The sequence below is a fragment of the Filicampus tigris genome, chromosome 22 (assembly GCF_054856515.1).
Source record: "Filicampus tigris isolate MCC_2025a chromosome 22, RoL_Ftig_1.0, whole genome shotgun sequence".
Classification (NCBI taxonomy): Eukaryota; Metazoa; Chordata; class Actinopteri; order Syngnathiformes; family Syngnathidae; genus Filicampus; species Filicampus tigris.
Genome location: NC_141238.1, coordinates 5,926,801 through 5,949,646, shown reverse-complemented (window position 1 = coordinate 5,949,646; position 22,846 = coordinate 5,926,801). Strand labels below are relative to the sequence as shown.

Here is a 22,846-nt window from a genome sequence, read left to right as displayed (position 1 = left end):
AAACAGATGCTTTTCTGGAATTCCTGCTGGTCGCCACACAAATATTTGTGGACGTGGGGTTGACAAACACAACCGTCCAGCTTTCTATTTTTGGGGACCTTGCCGCACCGAGAAAATACAAATAAATAATGTTAAGTCGATTGAAATGTGAAAAAAATATCTTTAAGTGTAGTAACATTTTAACATTGTAAACTGCCACACAAGTATAAACAGAAGTTAATGAAGATTAGACTAGAGTTTATATTAAAGTGTAAATAAATGTGAACAATGGAGAAAAAAAAATACTTTTAGGCACTCCACCTTTTTTAATGCTTTTTGAAGACATTTCTGCCAGGTCAGGTTTTTTTTGGATTTTGGATATCACTGCCGCTTCTGTTGTCTCATATTAGCCTCTGACTTTCTTTTTTGTTGTTGTCTTTCAGTGACTTCCTGATTCTGCCCGGCTTCATTGACTTCACCTCAGACGAAGTGGTGAGTATGCGAGTACGTCATGTCGGTGACTGCGCTGCCTTATTCCCCCGTCTGGACACACTTCTACGCCACTTCTCGACCTCAGACCACCAAACAGAAATAGCCTTGTTTATTATGTTTGCACGTTTGACGCCGCTCCCTTCAGCCCGCTGTCCCCGTCTGCTGCGGTTGCTCATCTGACTCACCTCTCTCAGCTGGTTGGCCATGGAGGAGATAATCGGAGGCTTTTTTTTTTTGAACAAATCCCCCCTTCCGCTGCTTTTTTCCTCTTGCAGGTTTTAGTTAATGGATATCTGTAATCTCTGTTTCCCTGCCACAAGCGCTGTTAAGAGTTCAAAGCAAACTGCCGTGGAAAATGTTTCAATTGAAACATGAGGGAAATACTTTTAAATAATGATTTAAAAAAAAAAAGATGAAATATTCATATACCACTATGATTCCTGTAGAAAATAAGTCTGTAGTAATATTTATTTTTTAAATCACCCATGATGCATCATAATTCATATGGAACTTTTTTTTTCTCCCCTGATTAAAAAATAAAGGGTGCCAAACAATGATCGGGTACCAAAGGGGCAGTGCTGCATGGTTTATTGGTAATCTTTGCTTCCGTTTTACAGTATCAACTTCCTCATCTTGTTTTTTTTTTTAGTGCCTTACTCTTCTCAGATACTTCACCTTTCTGTCATTGGTCCATTGTGACCATACAGCAGCCCTGGTCTGGTGTGTCCCACTTGGCTTCTGGACAGTGTGCCCATTCACGCTTGACAAGCAAAAACAAGTCCACATTTGGCTCTAAGTACCATCACCACAATCTGGACCGAGATGTCGCACAGGCCATGTGTGTGTGTGGACGTTGACATATTCCCATCTCCCAGCTGGAATCTCACAGCTCAGTGATTGCTCTCTAAATGGAAGTCTGAGGTGGCTTCCCCCCCAATCCTCGCCTTCACAGCGTGAGAAAAGCTGCCCACTTTGTGCTTTACTTCGTCTGATAAGAATTAACTGTTGTTATTGTCATGCGGATACATTAACCCGTGGGAGACAAGTAGGACTTTTTCAGATAAAATTAGTACTTTAACTTTAGAGAAAAGACTGATTGGCTCATTTACCTGCTGTTCCATGATGAAATGGCGCCTCCGTGTGGCTGATGTGCAAATCACTCTAGTTGAAACGAGTTTACTTTTTGTAACTACTTTTGTGCATTTTTTTACATTAAATATTCGTTTATTTTCCAGTTTTTTTTTTAAATCATTTTGGCTGTCATGGGCACTGGTTCGTCTCATTGAATGGGGTAATTTCCGATTTTGTATTATTTTAAGCATTATTTTTTTCAATCATTTGTTTGACTATTTTGCATCACTGTATTTTTTAATTCACTTTTTTTCATCATAACTTGGCTCGTGTTATTGAAGCGCCCAATTCCTTGTATTTTTCAAATAAATTTACCAATTGAGTAAGTATTTTAATAAAGAACATATTGTGCATTTATTGAGTTATTTGTTTATTAACTATCATTTTTCCCAGTTAGGACTTTCTTCCTTTATTTTTTTTCATTTTGTCTACCCATGTGTAGATTATTTTATCAATGTATTATGTGTATCATCCATTATTCATTTTAAATAAGTGTTTGAATACAACTGTTAATTTTTCTTTCTTGGTAGGATTTAACATCAGCGCTGACCAAGAAGATCACATTGAAGGCCCCCCTCATCTCCTCCCCCATGGACACCGTTACAGAGTCGGCAATGGCCATCGCAATGGCGGTAAGATGTTGATCATATGGCCGCTTTAATTATGATAATTTCATTTTTCAAGACTCTTACTGACTTCATAGCTAATGGGAGGCATTGGCTTCATCCACCACAACTGCACACCCGAATTCCAAGCCAACGAGGTCCGCAAGGTCAAGGTATGCCGCCGTTACCCCTGCCATCATCAGCCCAGTGATCTTTTATTTAGTTTTTCATTCATATTTCTAAACATGTGATTCATATTTCAGAGATTCGAGCAAGGTTTCATCACGGACCCGGTGGTGATGAGCCCGCGCCAGACGGTCGGCGATGTGCTTGAGGCCAAAATGCGTCATGGCTTCTCGGGCATCCCCGTCACCGAAACAGGCAAAATGGGCGGAAAGCTGGTGGGCATCGTCACCTCCAGGGATATCGACTTCCTGTCGGAAAAGGACCACACCAAGCCCTTGGCGGAGGTGTGTGCTGGGAATCCATACTATATATTATCCAGGGATAAATATTGCCGATGAAAATACCCGGTGTATATACTGTATAAATACTCTACTTGTGCTGTTTCAGGCAATGACCAAGAGGGAGGAGTTGGTGGTCGCTCCTGCTGGTGTCACGCTAAAAGAAGCAAACGACATTCTGCAGCGCAGCAAAAAAGGTGGGAACACCAATCTTGGGGTTGTTTGTTTTCATTTGTTGACGTTCGTGCGGCAAACCAGGCAAGCTGCCAATTGTGAACGACAACGACGAGCTGGTGGCCATCATCGCCAGGACGGATCTGAAGAAGAACCGCGACTACCCACTGGCCTCCAAAGACTCACGCAAGCAGCTGCTGTGCGGCGCGGCCATCGGCACCCGCGATGACGACAAGTACAGGCTGGACCTTCTGGTGCAGGCGGGCGTGGACGTGGTGGTGTTGGTGGGTCTTTTTACCATGCTTTTAGGCACACACCAAAACAAAAAAAAAAAACACTCGCTGTCAACAACATTAAAAATGTTTCCTTTTCAGGACTCATCGCAAGGCAACTCGGTATTTCAGATCAACATGATCAACTACATCAAGCAGAAATATCCAGACTTGCAAGTGGTGGGAGGAAACGGTCAGTCCATGGAGCCTTACCAATGATGGGTCTTAATTATCCTATTTCAAATAACCTGAAAATGACATATTGTCACCTATTCACATTTGGTTTGTTAAATTGGGGTGAAATAAAGTGTGTGTATGGTATGTTTGGAATACATTGGAAATGAATGTATAATATTTGCCTTGAAAGAAATTGTAATATAGCCCCTTGTGTTGTTACATTTTGAAAATGTTTTTCCAACTGTAAAATTTGACTGGAGGGTTAGTTAAGTCAATGTTTCATTTTAAGTGTCGGTAGGTAGATTTAGTTGGTTAACCCTTGAATATATAATTAATCCTCTGTAAAATAAATATCTAATGCTTAATTATGTAATACATAAAAAAATACCGGTGTGCTAATTTTAGTCAAATATTGTGATGGAATTAGTTCCAATTTTTAGCATTACTCAATTTACATATGCTTTCTTATTGCCTTGTTAAACATTCTGTGCAATTTTAAAATCCCACGTCAGGCCAAATAAATACTCTTGTCTTGTGGCCCACACGCCATAGGTTTCCCATCCCTCGCTTTAATCGACCTGTTTCCTTTTCAGTGGTGACAGCGGCGCAAGCCAAGAATCTGATCGATGCTGGCGTGGACGCACTGCGGGTGGGCATGGGCTGCGGCTCCATCTGCATCACGCAGGAAGGTACTCATACGGCTTTGTTCTGTGCGGCTTCTCATGGTTGCCCGTGGTAACCGCCGCCCAGAGACTCCTCTCGGTTATCTTCCCGTTCTGGGTTGCCAAGGCGACGTCTGCCGCAATTATCAGCGCGTGTCGTGTGATTCACTGCGCTGTCGGCGTTTGCAGTTATGGCGTGCGGCCGGCCTCAGGGGACCTCGGTGTACAAGGTGGCCGAGTATGCCCGGCGCTTCAGCGTGCCCGTCATCGCTGACGGCGGCATCCAAACGGTGGGACATGTTGTCAAGGCACTCTCACTGGGAGCATCCACTGGTAAGAATGTCACAAAAACAAACAAAAAATATTATTTTACCACCATTATAGAGACATTAATGACAACTATTTTTAAAAATAATCATTATGAGACAATTTTGAGGAAACAAGTCAGTTATTCCATGTCATCCTAGTATTGTTTAGAGCTCAAGTTCAAGACTCGTATGTGTCCGACAAAGCCAGGAAATAACATGAGGGAGGAAAGGAGATATTAATGAAAAGTAATATTGAAAATTTGAAAAAGAAAACAAAACATCATCCTCAATATAAATGTCAATAATTTCCCATCTTTTTCCGCCACAGTTATGATGGGCTCCCTGCTGGCCGCGACCACCGAGGCCCCCGGCGAGTACTTCTTTTCGGACGGCGTGCGACTCAAAAAGTACCGCGGCATGGGTTCCCTCGATGCCATGGAGAAGAGCACCAGCAGCCAGAAACGTTACTTCAGGTGCGCTCACGTGGTATTGCAGTACAAGTGTATGGTGGAGAGGTCATGGGTGTTTATTTATTTTTATTTTTTTTACTTTCATGACATAACAGTGAGGGCGACGCGGTGAAGGTGGCACAGGGTGTGTCAGGCTCGGTGCAGGACAAGGGCTCCATCCACAAGTTTGTACCGTACCTCATAGCCGGTATCCAACATGGCTGCCAGGACATCGGGGCCAAGAGTCTCTCGGTGCTCCGGTGAGGACAGGCTCGATTCTTATTCCATTTAGAATTCAACAACAGCTGCTAAACGCGTATTTGCTGTGTTGTCAGCTCTATGATGTACTCTGGAGAGCTCAAGTTTGAGAAGAGAACCATGTCTGCGCAGGTGGAAGGTGGCGTTCACGGACTTCACTCGTAAGTACCACTTTTTCCAACATTATCAGCTCCGAGCGCGCTTTACGCTTAACCATTTAAATCAAACAGATTTATTCATGTAACAGACCGGAATAAGCCACATTTTTAAGTTTGAGTGATTTTATTTTGTGTTAAATTGCTGGAAATTACAAGAACGTGGCAAAACAAATACACTTTGCTTTTAACAATAATTTTCAGACAGCTATGGGACAGCGCCAAATCATTCTATCATAGTTGAAAGAACAGGTGTTAAGATCAAGACCTGTAAGTGTCCATCGACAGTCTAGAAATAATGTAAACAACTGTAGGAAAAGAGGTCTGGACAGTAATTCAATATCAATATACAGTTGTGCTCATACATTAGTAAATTGAAAAGAATTGTTTATAATTTGATGTTTGATCAATTTAACGATTTTTCTCATTTTAAATGAGTAATTATCAATGGCTGAAATGAAATGCTTACATCGCCATATCGTCCAGCCCTACTAAGCACATTGTTTATAAAAAGGTGTTTATTTAGTCTTTATATTAACCAACTTATTTGACTTTTTCATAGTTGCGTTGATCACTTATTAAAAGGTTAAGGAATATGTTCAAATAACATTTCCTAAATTCAGCCTTTTTTCTCCCTATTTTGAATAGTTAAAAAAAAAAAGAAAAAAAATCAACAATTATCGTTATCAACCATTATGAAATACTTACAATACTGCCCAGCTCTAAGAGATATTAATGAAAACTGTGATGCTATTTTTGAAAATCATGAGTAGTATAAAATAAGAATGGATACTTTCAAGGAAATTTTCTTTTGTGCCAAATAATCCCAGCATGGTCGTGAGAAAATGTATAAAATTCAAGGCTCCCCTAGGTAGACAATTGGACGACCCTGTATGGATTAATAAGGACAACTTTTTGTCAAAATGTAATACAAACAATAACCAAAGTAGTTTTTTGATATTTGTCATCTCCAGGATGAAATAAGAATAAACTTGAACTCAAAAATGTGATGTTCGCGCTTAACAGCATGTCTACAAGGGAGGCCGTTAACAAAAGTAGCAGAAGACGATGAACCTCTTCCGCATGCTCACTAATAGCAACACTTTAGAGTTTAGAGCTTTAACAAAATGGCCTAATAGTCCTGCATGCGCTTGAGTGGCTTTTAATGCGGCAGCTAACCATCAAACAAAATGGATACCGCAGTTGAAATGACACATCCAGCACTAATTGTGTTTCCTTGCACCTCGACAGTTATGAGAAGCGTCTTTACTGAGCTGCGGATGGGCCAGCATACCACCTTTATTTAAAGGTTTAAAAAAAAAAAAAAAAAAAAGAAGAAAGATGGTGACCAAACGTTTAAATGACGATTAACCTCCAAGACCACACACCCGCCACGTCCGCCTGTAGCTCATCTCCACACCTGACTCTCCACCAACATCACGTGCGCAAGCCGAGGGTGTGGGAACAGCGGAGGGCGCTTTGCACGCAAGACACGGACGATCAGGGTTTGCAGACGTTCCATGACGACAAATTTGAGTCTGGCGTTGAGGTACTGCGTTTGTGGACGTGCTTTTTTTTTTTTTTTTTTTTATTTTACGGGGAGAGTTCTCTTGTTTACTTTGGAACCTCGGGCGCCGCCTACAATCAGCAAAGCTGGCTCCACTCATTCATGAGCCCAAATATCAACACGACGGGACCAAAAAAAAACCCAAAAAAAAAACGGAATATAATCAGGTATGTTTCCACGTGTGGATTTTGTAAAAGCTGTACAGTCTCTTCTGGGCTTTGGATGGAGCGATGAAGGGGTTTTGATATGCATGTTCTTTTTCCACACGCCCAACGCGGTTGAATTTATATTCCGCTTTGTTGTAACTGTATACGTACTGCCAAGTGTATTTATACGTGCTCTTTTTGGAACGTCAAAACCAAATCTAGTGCAAACAAACAAAACAACCAAGCTGTTACCTTGTGTTATGCTCATTTATGCGTATTTTTTTTTTTTTTTTTTTTTTTTTACCAGAAAATTGCCTTGACAGGTGGACAGGACCTGTTACCAAACAACTCACTGCGCTTGTATCGCTGTGTTGTATTATGTAAAGTATTTGACGTGGCCTTATGCTAAGGCCTCACAGTTTCTACCTAAAGCTAAAGTACTTCGCCCGGCACTGGGTTGGCTCGAATAACAAAGTCTTGTAATCTAAAAGAAAATGTGCACACACAAAAAAAAAAAAGAGTTGATGACAATTTATGCTTAGAGTTCCCCATATAGAGACTTTATGACGTTTGTTGTTATTTTTTTATCCTAAATGGAGAAGACTAGGTTTATGATTATTTGTTTTTTGGGAGACCACCTGTTTACCGTTTTAAAAGCACTCTGCAGAGGCAAAGCTGCTTAACTGTTCAATTTGGTGAAAAGAATAAAGAAATTAAGCTGTTGTCGTCGTCTGCTGTCTTATCGGGGAAACCAAGCCAGCCGCGAACAATAATTTGTTTTCAAATAACCTTTATTAAACTGAGTATGCATTTCGCATATATAAATTAGTAAGCAGAGGGTAGCATTTCTTGTTGAAATATTTAAGGGAATGGCCAGCAGAGGACGCTGCTTGCTTACTTGTCTCCTCAGTAGGCTGTGCTCCAGTTGAATTGAACTTCAGTAGTATAATTGCGAAGTAAGACACAAATGCGAAAACATGACCTGGTGTACAGTATTCATCATAAGATTAGATATTTATGTTGGCTATTAATCTTTATAAACACTTTTTTTTTTTTTTTTTTTTTTTACTTACTAGGCAGAAAAGTGTCAAACTTAACAAACTACCCGTTGTTTCTGGACATTTTTGGCACTTAAACCCGCATAGACATTCACTAATGACCATTTTAAGGACGCCCCTACCGAAAGTGTTATTTGGCAGCTTAGTTTACCATGCGCTTGTGAAGCTGCTGTTATAAACCCTTTGAATTCCCTTCTCATGAAGTCATTACAAATCAATGGTCTCGCTGCAGATGCTGAGCACGTCGATTTGTCTGCAAGCGCTCATAAACTCCTCCTGCACATATCGGTCGGCCTCGGATGACATATCCAGGTCCAGGCTCTCCTGCGAGGCGGCGCCCAGCGTTTGGTAGTGCCTCTGCGGGTCGCCCTGCTGCCGAGCTTGTGCTTCCGGACTTGGGCCGAGGACCAGTGATGAGTCCCCAGTGGACGCTCGATACGGGGAGCCGGACGAGGAGCTCCCCCTCCAGCGCTCGGGAGACGAGCAGCTGGAAGAGGACAGGGATGGAGACGGAGGACCCCCGACTATAATCTCCCCCGCTTTCGAAGTTATGTCTGCGCAAGATGAGGTCCGGTAAAGGCCAAGATCATCTGAGCGGGGATGGCGGAGGCTGGGAAGTGCACGGTGGTTGCTTATGGATGAGTCGCTGCTCTGCGTGGGTGTGGTTGAGTTGAAGAGGCTCATGGGAAAAAGCGCCTCGCCGAACAGGGCCTCGTCAATGCTGCGACGCAGGTCGATGGGCGATGGCGGCCTTAGGTCTGTAGTGGAGTCACTTGTGAAGGAAGAGCCACCTGACGGCTCTCCGCCACCTCCATTTGCAAGTTTCTGTGAGTCTTTAATGTCCGAATTTACTTCAAGATCTCGATAGGCCAGCGCCCGGTTGCTGTGGTATAGGAAGTCCAGCCCGTTGAGACTGCTAGACAGTCTATCGTCCATGAGAGTGTAGAGAGGAAGGCTCTCCGTCTCACCGAGGCCAACCCTGTCCACAATTGCGAGTTTCTCCTGCTGGCCTAAGCTCCACTGGCAGCTCCCTGGCAGGATGGGCGCTTTGGATGCCAGCAGTTCTGTCCAACAGCTTCCGGCGGACGGTAGCTGGTTGGAGCAGTAGACTGGTTGTGCCACTACCAGCGCCAAGGTGAGGCAAACACCCAGTTCACACAGTCTGCAGCTGAATTGAAAAGCCCACCAGCACCACGGGCGGAAGACTTCCTCTCCCCCGGCGACACCCGTAGCATTGAGCATGGCGTACAGCTGCAACCCTGCGCAGGCTAAACAAAACAGCGCCGAAAGACAAACCGTTAGAGCCGCACGCTCCCAGTCGCGGCTCTCGGCGAAGGGGCAACGGTTATATCGCTCGGCCGGGGTCGGGGAAGTGTTGTTCAGGTGGTAGATGTGCTTGGAGTCTGCTCGCACGTAGATGTAGAATACAAAATAAGCAGTGGACAGGAAGGTGGCGAGGGCGACGAAGGCTCCACGGGAGATGAGTGACAGGAAGAGGCAAAGTGGTGGTTTCTGCCGGTAGAACTTCAGCAGGGTGCCCGGACCGAAGGCGGCAGCGAAGTGCAAGGCGACCAAACAGGCCAAGAAGCAGGGTCTTTGGAAGGCCGAGTAGGAGAGCTGCATCCTGGAGCGCATGGAAAGCAGAAGGAAAACCAAGCCGAATGCCGCCGTCAGGCAAGGGAACGGTGCCTCATAGAGCATCAGCGAGGCCTCGGCGGAGGGCAAGCGGTCCTGGTGGCCGTAGGCATCATACAAGAGGGAGAAGGATCTGGTAGCCCCGGCGGCTAGTAGGAACAGGCTGACCAGAGCAAAATAGCCACAACCAGATGGACAGCGCAGAGGCAAGCACAGAAGGTTGAGTGCCGAGGCCAGCGTTAGCATCGCGAAGACGCAACCGGCGCCATACACGTGTGCCTCCCAGGCCAGTCCCCAGGCTGCCATGGCGCTATTCCAGTCCGTGTATAGCGGAACCAACATGAGAGGCGATGAGAATGCTGAAGGGTCGCTTGACTGGTTTGTGCTGGTTTTGTTTTGTGCTGGCTTCATGTCCGCTGACGTCGATTCCCAGTCGCCTGGGAAGTTGCACGACCCGGAGTGTTCTTTATTGCAGTCTGGAAGGAACGTGGCAGTGCCGCTCGCCAGGTTTGACGTCCAGGCCTCTGTTTGAAGGTTTTGCGAACCTTCTGTTGTAGTCACTATAACAAAGCAAGCACACATTGTTTTTTCTTAACTTCCAATTAAATTCGACCCTTATTCTTCCCACAAATCAGGGCTGCCCAGGTCGGTGATCAAACTCAGGTTAACACCGGGTGTGTAGAAATGAGGAAAATAATGCCCCAGAAGACATGAATATTTGGAACATGTTGAAATTGGAACCGTCTAAATCGGATGTATTATGCGGGAATTGAATCCGGACAAAAAAAAATTAGAATACGAATGAGAATAACGTCTGAGTGCTTTCAGCATTCACACAACTGCTGGTCTGATTACGACGTAGGAAGAGGGAGAGATCCGTTGCTGTCGTGTGCGGGGCTCATCTGTCAATTTGCTGCAGGCTTATCGCAGACAATCAAGAACCGGGCTCCCTTAATGGACCCCAGACCTCGAGAGTAATAACCCGACAATACAGGCAATCTCACTCTGGGCCGGTTTCGTGTTGTTTTGCAGGAATTACATCAAAATAGATGCACGGAGAATACATTAGAGATCAGATGTCAGCGTACCAGATAGTTCCACTAATTGTTTCCGATAACAGATCTCATGCGGTTTCACATCTTTTTATTGGTGATTTTTCCCAGTTGACTTATGCTGAACCTCAGTGCTGCTGTGATGTCATCTCGCCAGACCAGGGACATTAACACATAAGGGGGAAGTGCAACCAGAGGGTAAAACAAACATTGATAAGAGGCGTGGCTCAGAAACGTGTTGGTCTGTGTGTTTGCTTTCCATGGCGATTGTAGTGCCACCCTAGGGAGGCCTGGGTGGAAAACCCGACCGGTCTTTTGCACTCACGTCAGTGCATGTCTGAGCTGACGGTCTGGACCGGGTTTGGTGGACCACAGAGCAAGGACAGATTGCAGAATTTAGGTTCTGCTGCGTGCCGCTAGGTCACGTGACACATTCCTGTGGGAGCAACTCGGTCACATCTGCGGTGCGTAGTTAAAAGAAAGAAAGAAAAAAAACGATGACAGCCAGCTGTATCTCTTTCGGCGGTTTGATTCCCAGCTTTGGGAAATCCACCTGCTGAGCCTCTCGGGGCAAATAGGCCATCCATACTTTTGTGCTGTAGAAGAGTCACCTTCACACGTTGAACTTGTCAACAAGATCAGTCTCTCTAAACCAAGTGGCACGTTTAGCATCTATTTCTGGAGAAATCACTTTTGCTATTCTGGAGCGAGCAGTCCAAGGAAGTGGGTTACAGCTGCTCCTGCGAACTGGGCCACGTATTTCACCAGAGATCAATTTTCATCGTGAGCTGTACATGTCGTATCCCTTGAGGGAAATAGCAAGGCAATAATGGTATTGACAGTATTTTTTACAATTGTATATCGTTGCGTTCGATTAAACACACCCGAGCGTCTTAATTTCGAAGGTCTGACCTCCCTTTCGTTAACGGATTGGGCGCCGACTCGAGCAGTTTTAAGGGATGGGGAAGGAGCGTAACTCTTAAGCTCACCAGTTTCTCCCGGCAAAGACGTCGTCAGCGGCGATGAAACATCCGTCGTGTAAGCGTCAGGCGTCGCACCTTCCTCGTCCGCCTGATCCGCCTTAGCTGGAAAGAAACGAGCGGGCTAAGCTCTGGGTGGCTTCAGAGGGAAATGACACACACGCAGAAAATAATAGTTTAACACTACACCGCACTCGGCGTGGAAGGACTATGATTCTTAACCCAGTTCTGTCAAATGGGTCAGCCTGGCCTCCACTTTTACGCAGCCAGTCATCCATGGCGCTTGTGCGGTGCGGAGCTCCGTAGCCTAATTCCATTGATGTTTCCATGACGCGATTTCACCATTTTAGACAATATATATTTCTATATTTTTTCCACAGGGATTGGTCAGGCGAAAATTCAGCTGTCTGTAAAAATGGGTGTATGTTTACAAGTGCGTAAATAGTCCTGAATGGCTCTGGATGGAAATTAACAGCTCCCAGCTATTGTTAACTAATCTTATAAGTGATTGGGTCACGACTCCAATTTTTAGTCTTTAGTCATAGAAAATGGACCAAGGTGTCAAAATCACAACTTACAGCGTTGAGATATGTGTGGATGTACAGTAATTTATGTTGTTAACATTGGAAGTGTATACTTTTGTATGTTCATTGCATCCTCCTGTTTTGTTTTAAGAGGTGGGCGTTTTTGTTTCGTTATTGTCACCCGTCCGGTCCATCCCAAAAAACGTCAGAAAAACAGGCGTCCCCCAAACGGTCCGTCAATGACGGACTAACGGACTGTCACAAATAGACGCGATTAGTGATGATTACGCTGACGGATGAAAATCCACTTCCGTCGTTCGTCAGTCCGTCATTTTAAAAACATCATTCGTCAATCATCAGCTAAATGTGCATCCGGACCTGTCCGTCAGTTTGACGGAATGCCCACCTCTGTTTTTTTAACCACTGGGTCCACGTAGTGATTGTGTTTCAAATTGAAACGTTTAGTCTTCAGTAACCCTCAAACACCGCGTCACTTAAAGCACTGTTGTTATATGACAGTTTTTCCTGAAAGGAGTACCCTTCTCCTTGTCGAAACACTTCATCTTTCAGAGCAGCCAAGGCGGCTTAGTGGTTGTCAGGATTTGTACAAAGCTGACAAAAGGTGGAGGGGCAGGATGGGAGGAGTGGGAGCATGTTCAGCTTTGGTGAGCAGCGGCTGGCGAGCGTATGGTCCCACCGGAGCTGTGGATGGTTTTGCTGAGTGTGCGCTCAGAATACTGATACGCTGGCGTATCAGGGGTGGTCCCCCCTCCCCGCCCGCCACATTGTACACAAGCGGAACAAGTAGCGACACAGCGGTTTGGCGTTGCTCCGGCAGTATTCCATCCCACTAATGCATCCCGATGTTGTGAGTTGAAGTGTAAACAACGTCGACACTTGCTTGCAGTAAACACCTCTGGTATCTATCCCGTCTTATTTTTGGCAACACCAGTGGACAGATCGCCTGTCAATCACAGGATCTTACCCTCATCTGCTCCACCTTTTGGTTGGTGATGGAAAATAGCACCACCGGGCACTTTTATCAAATGTCCAGGGACCCCAATTTCCCCTTCCCCCACAGGCTTGGATTAATCGACTGATCAGCTAACCTCGAACCCGACATGATGGATGTGTCTGTACCTGGAGGAGGGTCATATCCTCATTATCAAGCATACAGATCCCGTCTCTGCAGGTGGGGGATGGGCTTTGGAGAGAAAGGATGTTCCCTCAATGTCACTTTGGTCTTTAAACCGTTTTCACTCTTTCTCTTTCCAAGCCACTTCTATGAAAACATTGTGATGTAGACTTCTATCTAATAGTACTTAACAGCTTTTCAACAAGGTCTTCGACATGCCAGAAACGCCCATTGATCAGCCCGACCTCTATGCAGACCTTTTGACAGCCACTTATTGAACACGCGTCTAAGTAAGATCGATCACCTCAATGAATCCCGCCACCATCGTCTTTAGCTTGCTTTACCTTCTGCTTTCGGGGCAGTGACCGTTCCGCCGGCAGCGGTGGTGGTGGTGATGGTGGCGATCGGCCCCAAACTGCTGCCCTGAGTGGTGAGACTTTCTGCCGAGTCTTGTGCTTCCTCTGAAGTGGTGTCAGGGGGAGTCAAGGGCGGGGTGTGAGTGATTCGCATTCCGAGGTTTGTTGTCGTCTCGTCGGGCTCAACGGTGATTTCTGGTGCCATTGTTGTCGACCGTTTAGGGAAAAACTCATTGTTGCCCTTCGGGAGGCGCTGCACTGTCAACGCTAGTGTCGTGGACCTAGATGGGTGTCTAAGTGTCCCATTTTGTTCCAGCGTGCTTGAGCTGGTGGGACTCTGACTATTTCTGATATGTGTTGCAGAGGTTGCAACAAGTGTGCCATTGTCACTCCTGCCGTGTGGAGAATGTGATGTTCCCGCAGGAAGACTTGCCATCCTTTTCTCAGTCACGCCGCTTAGGAACTGAGTGGAACTGGTTTGAAGTGTAGAGGCTTCGGATTTGATCCCATCCCCAGACCCGGATAGGAACTGAGTGGAACTGGTTTGAAGTGTAGAGGCTTCGGATTTGATCCCATCCCCAGACCCGGATTGATCGTTTGAATCTGACAGTTCATGGCCGGTTGCGTTCGACTCTGCGGGCTCGCTTTTAGCCCCGGCGGGATAAAAAGGCAGACGAAACGGTAGCGAAGGAAGGGACGGGAGCTTCGGCAGGCTCGGGGTCCACCAGTAAGAGCCGGATTTCTTTAGGGGCGGCGGCTTTTCTCTGGAAGGTGTTGGTCCCCAGATCCCTTCTTCGTCAGCTGAGGCCTGCTTGTGAACCAGGAGGAGACACCAGAAGCACAGGGCCAAGGTCCGGTGGAGGCGAAGCATGCTGTCGTCGGTGCCTGGTGAATCGGTTACATGTTGGGAAATGACCTAGAAAACAAGAACAGGACACGCGTGAGACGAACATTTTTCAAAGTCCAGATCAATCTATTTGCCAGTCCCTTGGAGCGACTGATGGACTTTGCAGGCTCTAAAAGCTTTCACCCGCCATAAACCACTTAAGTATTTCGGACTCCTTCAATTAGTGGGTTCCTTTTAGCTGCTAAGGTCATTATTTACGTTACGTTGCGTTACCTTCTCAGACTTCAATCATAATATAGCGGGGGGGGGGTTTGTCCAGCTGAAGTATAGGCTAAGGGACCTCCTTTTTCTTTGGCGGTTCAAAGTTACTGGACTGTTGCCTCAGTGAAAAGCTGAGGGGACCAAAGGAATTTCCCCCCTGCGAGAACAACAACCTGTCCCCCCCCCCAACCCCTTTTAAACTCCCGGCTCACCCTTTTTCTCGCTCCCACCCTGCTGGCTCTAAAGCTTTAGTGTGTTTATATCCTCGCTTGGGAGAGAAAACGCCAATATTCCACCTTAACAAAATTAATTCCCCATTAGAAGAGCTCAAAGTCTTTAATCCGGACCACAGCATGACTACCGAGGAAGGCGGGGTTGGGGGGTGGGGGTGTCAAACTCATGCTCCCCACACACTCACTACTTTTAGAATCTCCTAGATGTTTTTCGACGCATGTGCTAGCACGCAAGCAGCCCACCTACACGCTACGGATGACTTGAATGCGTGCAAAGATCACACAGATGAGCGTCTGAGGGCATCTTGCCTTTTGTGCGCCCACACACGCTGTTCTCTGGCGCGCCCACACAGACACACTTTTGGATTTATACTGGACACGATAGCGGGAAAGATGTCATTTTCGCTTGACTTTTTGGGCAAATTATCTTCTCATCGTTTATCCATTATTTACATGCTTGAGGCTATCAATTGTTTCGTTATCTCACATTTCACGCGTCAGGATCATTTTCACTCCGCGCGCCTGTGTGTGTGGTAATAGGAAACTTGCGTCAGACGTGAAATTCTTTAATTTGCAGATTTCTCAATACATGGTGGTGTTTGGGGTTATTTCCCAGTTGTGTCTCTGCACGAAATGAGCCTTCCCTTCCCAGATAGTCGGTCTCTTGCTTTCCCTTGTTGTTGTCCAACTGTCTAGTTGTTATTAATGCCGTTATTAGTTTTTTTGTCTGCTCTTTTGCATGTTGGGACTGTCCCTCGGTGTATTTTAGCTTGACAATGTTCAACAGCTAGCTGCTAACTTTTTTTCAGTCTCCTCTAACACGTTCACTAAAGAGATTTTTTTTTGTTGCTAGCTGTAACCGAAAACAGCACTGATAGATTTCCTTAATACCCGAAACAATATTTACTATTCGGTTATTCGGCCCACTTCCAGGTCATTTGCTGTCACCAACTCGGTCCAGAGTTGACTCTATTTTATTATTGCAAAATGATTTACTCTTAAAACTAATTGGTTAGCTACCCCAAAATAGCTTTGTTCTCTACTACCTCATGGTTGGTCACCTTCTAGACTTTGCGTTGTGATTTTCAAAATCATTCTAGAAGCTTGACGTGAAAGTCTTTAACTGTATTCCACATCCTTAACTCATTCACTGCCATTGACGAATTTACTCGCCTTTTCACAGTCCAGCCATTCAATCCCAGGAATTTATTTACATTTTTTTTTTTTTTAATTCTTACAAATTGTAGTAAAATACAAGAATCACTCCAAAGTAGCAGCAAGCTAAATTGGCATGCTACTAGCCACCGAGACCCCCGCAAAACAACAGCACAGTGTGCCATTATCCGGCCTTTTAACTTGTCACATCATCCAATGCTACCCCTTAAATCAAGGCATTGTCTCCCGTGACAGGCAGCGGAGCAAATGGACAGGAACCGTAAAAAAAGAGCGCAGCCGGTGAGAATTTACAGGCCTCCCTTCCATTATGGTGTAATGCTGCTCAACCGAGCAGAGCAGAAGCAGAAGGACGGCGGAGGGTTCGAGCGAGACATCATTGACATGCCGTTGTCACATTCTCAGTCCGGGAGAGTCAACTGTGCTGTAGTCCGTCTGATTGTCTACTACGTTTGCTGCCGGAGTCGCTTTCATTAAGTGTGCAAACACTCCCCCCCCCCCGGCTTTCCAACGTGTGTCTGGACTATCTAAATGAACCCTACAGCGGTCTTTCACAAAGAAACAGCACTTAGCTATGCTGATAGTAGAGTGGTGTGCAAGGCCATTACAAGAACTTGTTAACCTTCCGACAAATTTCCAATGGTCCAAAAACAATCTTGCTTGGAGTTGAGTCTAGCCCACCATCTGACCGGTTCATTGAAATGAGGTCATCTAATGAAGTTGTCGTTAGCAGTAGACCAAAAACTCCCGGGTCTACCGTTGCATTGATTTCGTTAAGGAAATTCAGTGTGAAAGATGTGAATCACTTCACTTGCGGCGTTGCGCTTCTGAGACGATGTGCGAAACCGGCAAATTCATGGGCTAACTTTAGACCGGCTATGATGCTATGTCATAACTTGGAAAATACTTGGATTGACACCGACACCACTATCCCGCCCTGATACCGCATCAGAAGCTGGCAAACATTTGTGTCGTTGCTAACCCATTCAAACCTTACACATTGGTGATTCTGAATAGTCCATTTTTGATACTGTCAGAACCTGGCAAATTCTTGGCTCAACCTCCACTTTACCGCTCTTGCGCACAGTATAGTTGGCGGGAAAAACTGCAACAGCAGCGTTGTTTGTCAACAAAATGAGCCGACGAGTTCTTTTAAAAACGGACACGATAACGAGCCGCTCAATAGTTCCATAACGACATCGAGCGCCCGGCGTTCTCGCCCTGAAATAGCCGATTCCAGTGCAATGTCATGCGTTGTCACGTTGCCGTGCGCCTCTCCTTCGGCTTAAAGAGCATTGACAGATTAATTCCCAAAGTGTTTCTAATCTGTCGCCTCCAACAGATGCCCGCACCTTCTACTACTTGCACCTCCCACCCCGCCCCCTTCCCAAAAATCCCCAAAACCTGTTGATTTCCTTCGACGCTGCCGATCGCTGCGCCGCCGCCAACAAATCCGGTGACGGCTAACACGGAACCCCCCGGTAGACACTCTCCAGACGCTGCGACAGCCCTGTGATGCTAATCCGAGGATTTGAGCACCTTTCTGCGTCTCGCTGACGCGCGCCTGAGCAGTTGCGCCGAATGCCAAGTCATTGCCATGCAACAAGCCAAACAATTTCTCCGAACAAAACGCATGGCTTACCTGCAGATGTTTGGGATAAGCTGCAAAATTCCCAAGCACCTCAGCAGCGTGTTAGTGTGTGTGTGTGTGCGCTGCAGCAGAGGCTCTGTTGCTGTGTGTCAGCGTAGGTCCGACTGCATGGACTTGTAACCTCCCTCTCTCTCGCTCTCTCTTCCTCTCTCTCTCTCTCTCTCTCTTCCTCTCTCTCGCTCTCTCCGTCCTCTGCCCTTCCCTCGCTCAGCACATCACAATGACGCTTGGTCACACCTCAGCGGGCAAATTGTTCATTTGCTGAAGGTCGTTATCGGGGAGCAAAATAATGACCAAAAAAAAATGGGTAAAAACATGCACATCTTCAGTATAGTTCTGCTCTTAAGTTGAAGGCAGAAGTTGTGGGATATTGCCATTATCTGAGAAAAACAACGGGTACTGTCTTTTTGTCTTTATTCATATATTTATTTATTAAGTTTAACACTTAAAAATAAGATTTTTTTTTTTTTTTTTTTGCCTGATGACATCTTTTTATTTTGGCCAGGTTGAACTTTGGAATATTTAAAAATAAGTCTTTTTTAAAAGTAGAAAATGACCAGATTTTTATCAGCAGCCTCTAAAATATGTACAGATTAACAATAAATAAAAGAATAGAAAAAATAAAAGTTTGAAGTTGTTTTACAATTACATTAACAAGACTTGTGTTAGTCATGGATGGTTGGAATATACGTTAGATTTACGATACAATTGTTGTTGACCATCACTTATGATTTCAGTAATTACCAAATTGCACCTGTTTACCTTCTACCTCATTCCGTTTTTTTTTTTTTAACATGAACGTTGGGCGTGAACTGTAGTAACCGCCATTTGCAGCAACGTCCCACATCCTCCGCAGACCGTGTGATCCACTGGAATGTCCCAAATATAGGAGGAATTGAAACCACACCAGGAAAGCATAATTTCCTGAGTGGGGGCTCTTTCCCCCCCTGTCCCCGCCCACCAATCAGCTCATCATGAGCTTAATAACATCTTTGACCTTGACTCTCCTTGCTATTCTTAACACTCGCACGTTTACCCTGCAAACATGCAGATTCCCTTTTTTTTTTTTTTTTTTCACCATTCCCACGTAGAAATTTGGCAATGTTATACTGTATGTAACCTTCATAGGTTTTTACGCAAAATGATTTTTCATCCATTTATATTTCGTTAAATTATTTTTTTTCAATTATTTTCTTAGTTTTAACCTTGCCAATTTCTGACTTGTCTTTTTTTGTCAGCTTTACTTGACCATTTTTTCCACATTTTTTTGTGCAATTGTTCGTGAATAATTCTGGAGTTTTAACAACAAAATCAACATCGCTGCCATTTTTTTTCCAAACATTTTACTCACATTCACAAATATGTTTATCCTATTCACAATTATTTTTTGTCACTTTTGTGATCATTGCTAAATTGTTCTTCCGCCTAAATTTTCCCAAATACTAGAATTGTAACAAAAACCCTCTTTTACCCTATGGTTTGAAAAAAATGTGAAAAAAACATAAATAAGTTCCTGCGATTGAATGGCGAGTAAATTCGTCAATGGCAGTGAATGAGTTAATCATCATCAATGTCTAACAGACTAATATAGGAATTGTATTGTCTTGCTCACTTTTGTTTACATTGCTTTTTTTTTTTTTTACTTTTTTGTACATTTCTTCATAAATTAACTAGTTTCACCATACAAATAGACGAATTTGTGTACACGCATACCATGAAATTATGGCTATAATAAGCCTTTTACAAATTGGACTTTCCAAGCATCCCGTGTGCACCTTGCCACATATTCCTGTTTTATCAGTTGACTGCTGATTTTCGGGACTTTTTGTCCTTGGTCCAGTCTGACTGGCGGCCTTAAGACATGCAATCTCTTGAGGACGAGTTTGCGTGAATGTGTGTGTGTGCGTGCATCCCGCTTTCGCGTGACAATGGAGAAAGTTTCATTGTTTTTCACTCGGCCATGGAAAGCGTGGCTCTTTTTATAGCCACATAATGGCCGCAACATATTGTGTTGTTCTTACACTAGGAAGTCCACTTCTAATAATGTTTTTGTGGTTGTAGTTTGAACTGCAAACTATTTGATTAGCTGTGCCAAACAGCTAAGCATCTGTGTGATGCAATGACCATTAAGTTCCTCGCGCCCCTCTTTACCCTCTTTCACTGGAACAATCAGGCGTCCACACAAACAATGGGCAAAAGGAAAAGCCCAGGGTGGAGTAGGTGGGTGGCGCAGCATGCGAGGGGCGAAGGGGGCAGGATCCCAGCTTCAGAAGGGGGTTCGAAAATGGAGTGCAAAGTATAGATAGAGGCCCCGTTTTTCTGTGTACATGTCATGGAAATGGACCTTCCTCATGTTTGTAATTGGCAAGTTTTAAGGTTGATAATAGCGCCCTCTGTTGCTTTGCTATGACCCTGACATGGTGTCAATGCATTTTAAATAGAATATAAAAATGTCATAAATACATTTTACCACCCTGAAAATTTAGCTCAATATATTTAATTTTTTTTATAGTTACTGATATAGATGTGTAATGCAAATAAAAGGTTGTTTTAGTCCAGTTTCAACACAGCGTCTTTATTTCCCCAATGTATTTAATATTTTTTAGATTCAATATCTACTAATATTCTCTAATTTAAAATTATAATGACCACAAATCCATAACATCTTTATTAATCCCGATTAAAATGGTTCTGTGGTTGTGACTGACGTGTCGCGATTTAGCGTTACTCTGTCGCCATCAAGTGGCCAACTGGTGTATTGCAGTCACCTGACGGCGCCGCATTCCAGCCGGTTTTTGACCTTCACGTCTCTGTATTTAGACGAAGGCTGTCACAACTTGTTCCACTGGCTTATCTCGACTATAAATAAATAGATGCAGGAGTATAAATACAGGACATGCAGGATAAAAGCGTCATCCAATTCAAATGCTGCAGACCCTATTTAACTGTGTAAGTGATCGATGGGAGTCGACGCTTGCGCAGTAGCTCTCTTTTTTTTTTTTTGGAGACCAGCGCGCAACCTAGCGTGGTAGCGGGAGCGCGCATGCGCGGAAGGGAGTCGGGGGGGTGGGGGGGGGTAGAAAGAGTCGCCGGCGCAGTTTCCATCCCGGTTGCACTCTTCCATCCATCGGCTGGACACGACGACGACAAGCCAGCAGCAGGTAGCTCTGAAGCGGACACGTCATGGGCAACCTGCCACTCACCACCGGGTAATATACTTATTTTTTTAATTTTTCTATTTAATACGGATGTAGGTATTTCGATCGTTCTGTGTACTGGCTGAAAATAGGTCATGCTGACGTTAATAGAGTGCTGCATTTGAATCCAGTCATGCGTGTTTTAATTCTGTTTTCCCAAAAGGTTGTTTACAACCGGGGCGCCCCCTCCCCAACCCGACAGCAGGTTCACCAGCCTGCCCATCAGTAGAGGCATCACCTACTACCAGGCGTGTCACCCTTCAACCAATTCCTCCGCCACCCATGACCCACTTCATGCAACTCTTATCCCATCACAAGCCTCCCCGCCTCGGCCCCTCCTCCTCTTCTTCTCGTGGCTCGGGGCCCACCCGGGGGCGGCGGCCAAGTACTTTGATCCCTTCCTGGAGCGGGGAATGGACGTGCTGCTGGTGCGGAGCGGCGTCATGCACTTCCTGTGGCCCCGCTGGGGGCTGGACTACGGGCTGCAGGTGTTGGAGGTCCTGGAGGCGCCCGGGTTAGCTGAGCGGCCCCTTCTGGTGTACGCCTCGTCCATCGGGGGCTACACCTTCACGCAGTTGCTTGTCCACGTGGCCCACGGGCACGCCAAGCACGCCACTCTGCCCCGCCGGGTCGTGGGGCACGTCTACGACAGCCTGGTAGCCGGCACCCTGGAGCACATGGCAACAGGTGAGCAAGGGCCCGCTGGAGATCAGGTTAGGTAACCCATAGGTGTTAGTGTATGACACACGGAACACTCTTCTGTACTGCTGTTGGCAAAGCCAAGACCCTGTTGATTTTTAGGTGACTTGGAGAAGAAGGCAACAGGTGAGCGAGGGCCCACCGGGGATCAGGTTACCCACTATGGTAACCCAATGCTCTACTTTGTTAGCCTAGGGCACTAAAGTACAGTCAGATTCTAAAACATCTGCTGTTGGCAAAGCAAAGGTATGACTCAAAGTGGCTCGGAGCAGGGGCAACAGGTAAGCAAGGACCTCCTGGGGATCAGGTTACTCACTATTTGTATCACTCCTGTCAGTGTGGGACACAAAAACAGTCGGAAGAGTTTTTGTTTTTTAGATTCAAGCTGTCGTTTGGCCATTTTTTTTTTTTGCCTTGACTTACAAGACTATAACTGCCTTAAAGCCTGCTAGCGTAATGCTAACACATAATGGGAAATGCTGCGGATGGGCTAGCTAGCGAATAGCATTAGTGTTGCAGTGTTATAACCCCTTCAAGCAATGGGTGCTTGAACCCAAACGGCAGACAGGCAATATAACGCTAGTCACAGGCATATATTCTTTATCATCTTTGAAGATGATCAAACATTACTGTGAAAAATATTACAAACAGAAACTGGAATGATTTTGATTGATGCACTGATTCTATGTTCCAGGCCTGGGCAGGACGCTGGCGCCCCTCCTGGAGCGTGTCATCAAGAGCACGGCCATGTTGTACTTCTGGCTCTTCAAAGGCAGCACAGCTGACGTGTACCAGCGCGCCGTCCGAGTGTTCGCCAACAGCCCCGTCACAGCCCCAGCGCTCTTCTTCTCCAGCGAGGACGACGCCCTGTGCGACGCCGACGCCCTGGACGCCATCGTGGCCGGGTGGCGGCGCAGGGGCGTGGCCGTCTACAGCAGGAAGTGGGAGGCGTCCAAGCACGCCGCGCACATGCGATGCCACCCGGTGGAGTACCAACACACGCTGAAGGGCTTCTTGGACTCGCTGCCTTTGAGCACGCCTCCTCACAGCCCAAATGTACATTAAGCAGTTTTTATTACATCATCCATCCATTTTCTATTCCGCTTACCCCTCTCTATACATGCACTATTTAGTAAAAATATGTTTGTAACTGGAATTGCTGGCATGAAACCTCCACTGTGGTTTTAGAAATAAATGTTAAAAATA

The 22,846-nt window shown here is 45.4% G+C and overlaps 3 protein-coding genes across 15 annotated transcripts in view; 2 read left to right on the top strand and 1 right to left on the bottom strand.

Annotated features, from left to right (window-relative positions):
- impdh1b (IMP (inosine 5'-monophosphate) dehydrogenase 1b) overlaps positions 1-7,561 on the top strand; it is a 16,097-nt gene extending 8,536 nt beyond the window's left edge. For all 11 annotated transcript variants that reach the window (XM_086022476.1, XM_086022475.1, XM_086022477.1 and 8 more), the window contains 13 exons: positions 423-471; positions 2,133-2,234; positions 2,306-2,380; positions 2,471-2,677; positions 2,781-2,868; positions 2,930-3,129; positions 3,220-3,310; positions 3,888-3,983; positions 4,146-4,289; positions 4,593-4,737; positions 4,830-4,973; positions 5,049-5,132; positions 6,378-7,561. In XM_086022476.1, coding sequence (XP_085878602.1) covers positions 423-471; positions 2,133-2,234; positions 2,306-2,380; positions 2,471-2,677; positions 2,781-2,868; positions 2,930-3,129; positions 3,220-3,310; positions 3,888-3,983; positions 4,146-4,289; positions 4,593-4,737; positions 4,830-4,973; positions 5,049-5,132; positions 6,378-6,399 — 1,447 coding nt within the window. In that variant the 3' untranslated portion in view covers positions 6,400-7,561. The remainder of the gene's footprint in view (positions 1-422; positions 472-2,132; positions 2,235-2,305; positions 2,381-2,470; positions 2,678-2,780; positions 2,869-2,929; positions 3,130-3,219; positions 3,311-3,887; positions 3,984-4,145; positions 4,290-4,592; positions 4,738-4,829; positions 4,974-5,048; positions 5,133-6,377) is intronic.
- On the bottom strand, positions 5,246-17,974 carry prrt4b (proline rich transmembrane protein 4b). Of its 3 annotated transcripts, none has more exons than XM_086022470.1 (4): positions 17,498-17,974; positions 13,568-14,495; positions 11,574-11,669; positions 5,246-10,092 (listed from the first exon to the last, which is right to left on the bottom strand). In XM_086022470.1, exons 2-4 carry the CDS (start codon positions 14,448-14,450, stop codon positions 8,105-8,107), a joined length of 2,967 nt encoding a protein of 988 aa, XP_085878596.1. In that variant the 5' UTR covers positions 14,451-14,495; positions 17,498-17,974; the 3' UTR covers positions 5,246-8,104. The 3 variants fall into 3 exon arrangements, with proteins under 3 accessions (XP_085878596.1, XP_085878594.1, XP_085878595.1); XM_086022468.1 differs by having other exon boundaries at positions 17,736-17,974; XM_086022469.1 differs by having other exon boundaries at positions 13,568-17,974.
- On the top strand, positions 14,801-22,846 carry LOC147126651 (uncharacterized). The gene is made up of 3 exons (XM_086022485.1): positions 14,801-20,953; positions 21,105-21,628; positions 22,335-22,846. The coding sequence occupies exons 1-3, from the start codon at positions 20,928-20,930 to the stop codon at positions 22,703-22,705; spliced, it is 921 nt and encodes a 306-aa protein (XP_085878611.1). The 5' UTR covers positions 14,801-20,927; the 3' UTR covers positions 22,706-22,846.

Bases quoted from the DNA above. Each gene is read 5' to 3' on its own strand.
- prrt4b (XM_086022469.1), bottom strand. From the start codon at position 14,450: ATGCTTCGCCTCCACCGGACCTTGGCCCTGTGCTTCTGGTGTCTCCTC. The intron at 11,670-13,567 runs GTAAAGCAAGCT...GTTTCTTTCCAG, and splicing joins CACTGCCCCGAAAGCAGAAG to CTAAGGCGGATCAGGCGGAC. The intron at 10,093-11,573 runs GTGAGCTTAAGA...GCTTTGTTATAG, and splicing joins GTCTTTGCCGGGAGAAACTG to TGACTACAACAGAAGGTTCG.
- LOC147126651 (XM_086022485.1), top strand. From the start codon at position 20,928: ATGGGCAACCTGCCACTCACCACCGG. The intron at 20,954-21,104 runs GTAATATACTTA...TTTTCCCAAAAG, and splicing joins AACCTGCCACTCACCACCGG to GTTGTTTACAACCGGGGCGC. The intron at 21,629-22,334 runs GTGAGCAAGGGC...TCTATGTTCCAG, and splicing joins CCTGGAGCACATGGCAACAG to GCCTGGGCAGGACGCTGGCG.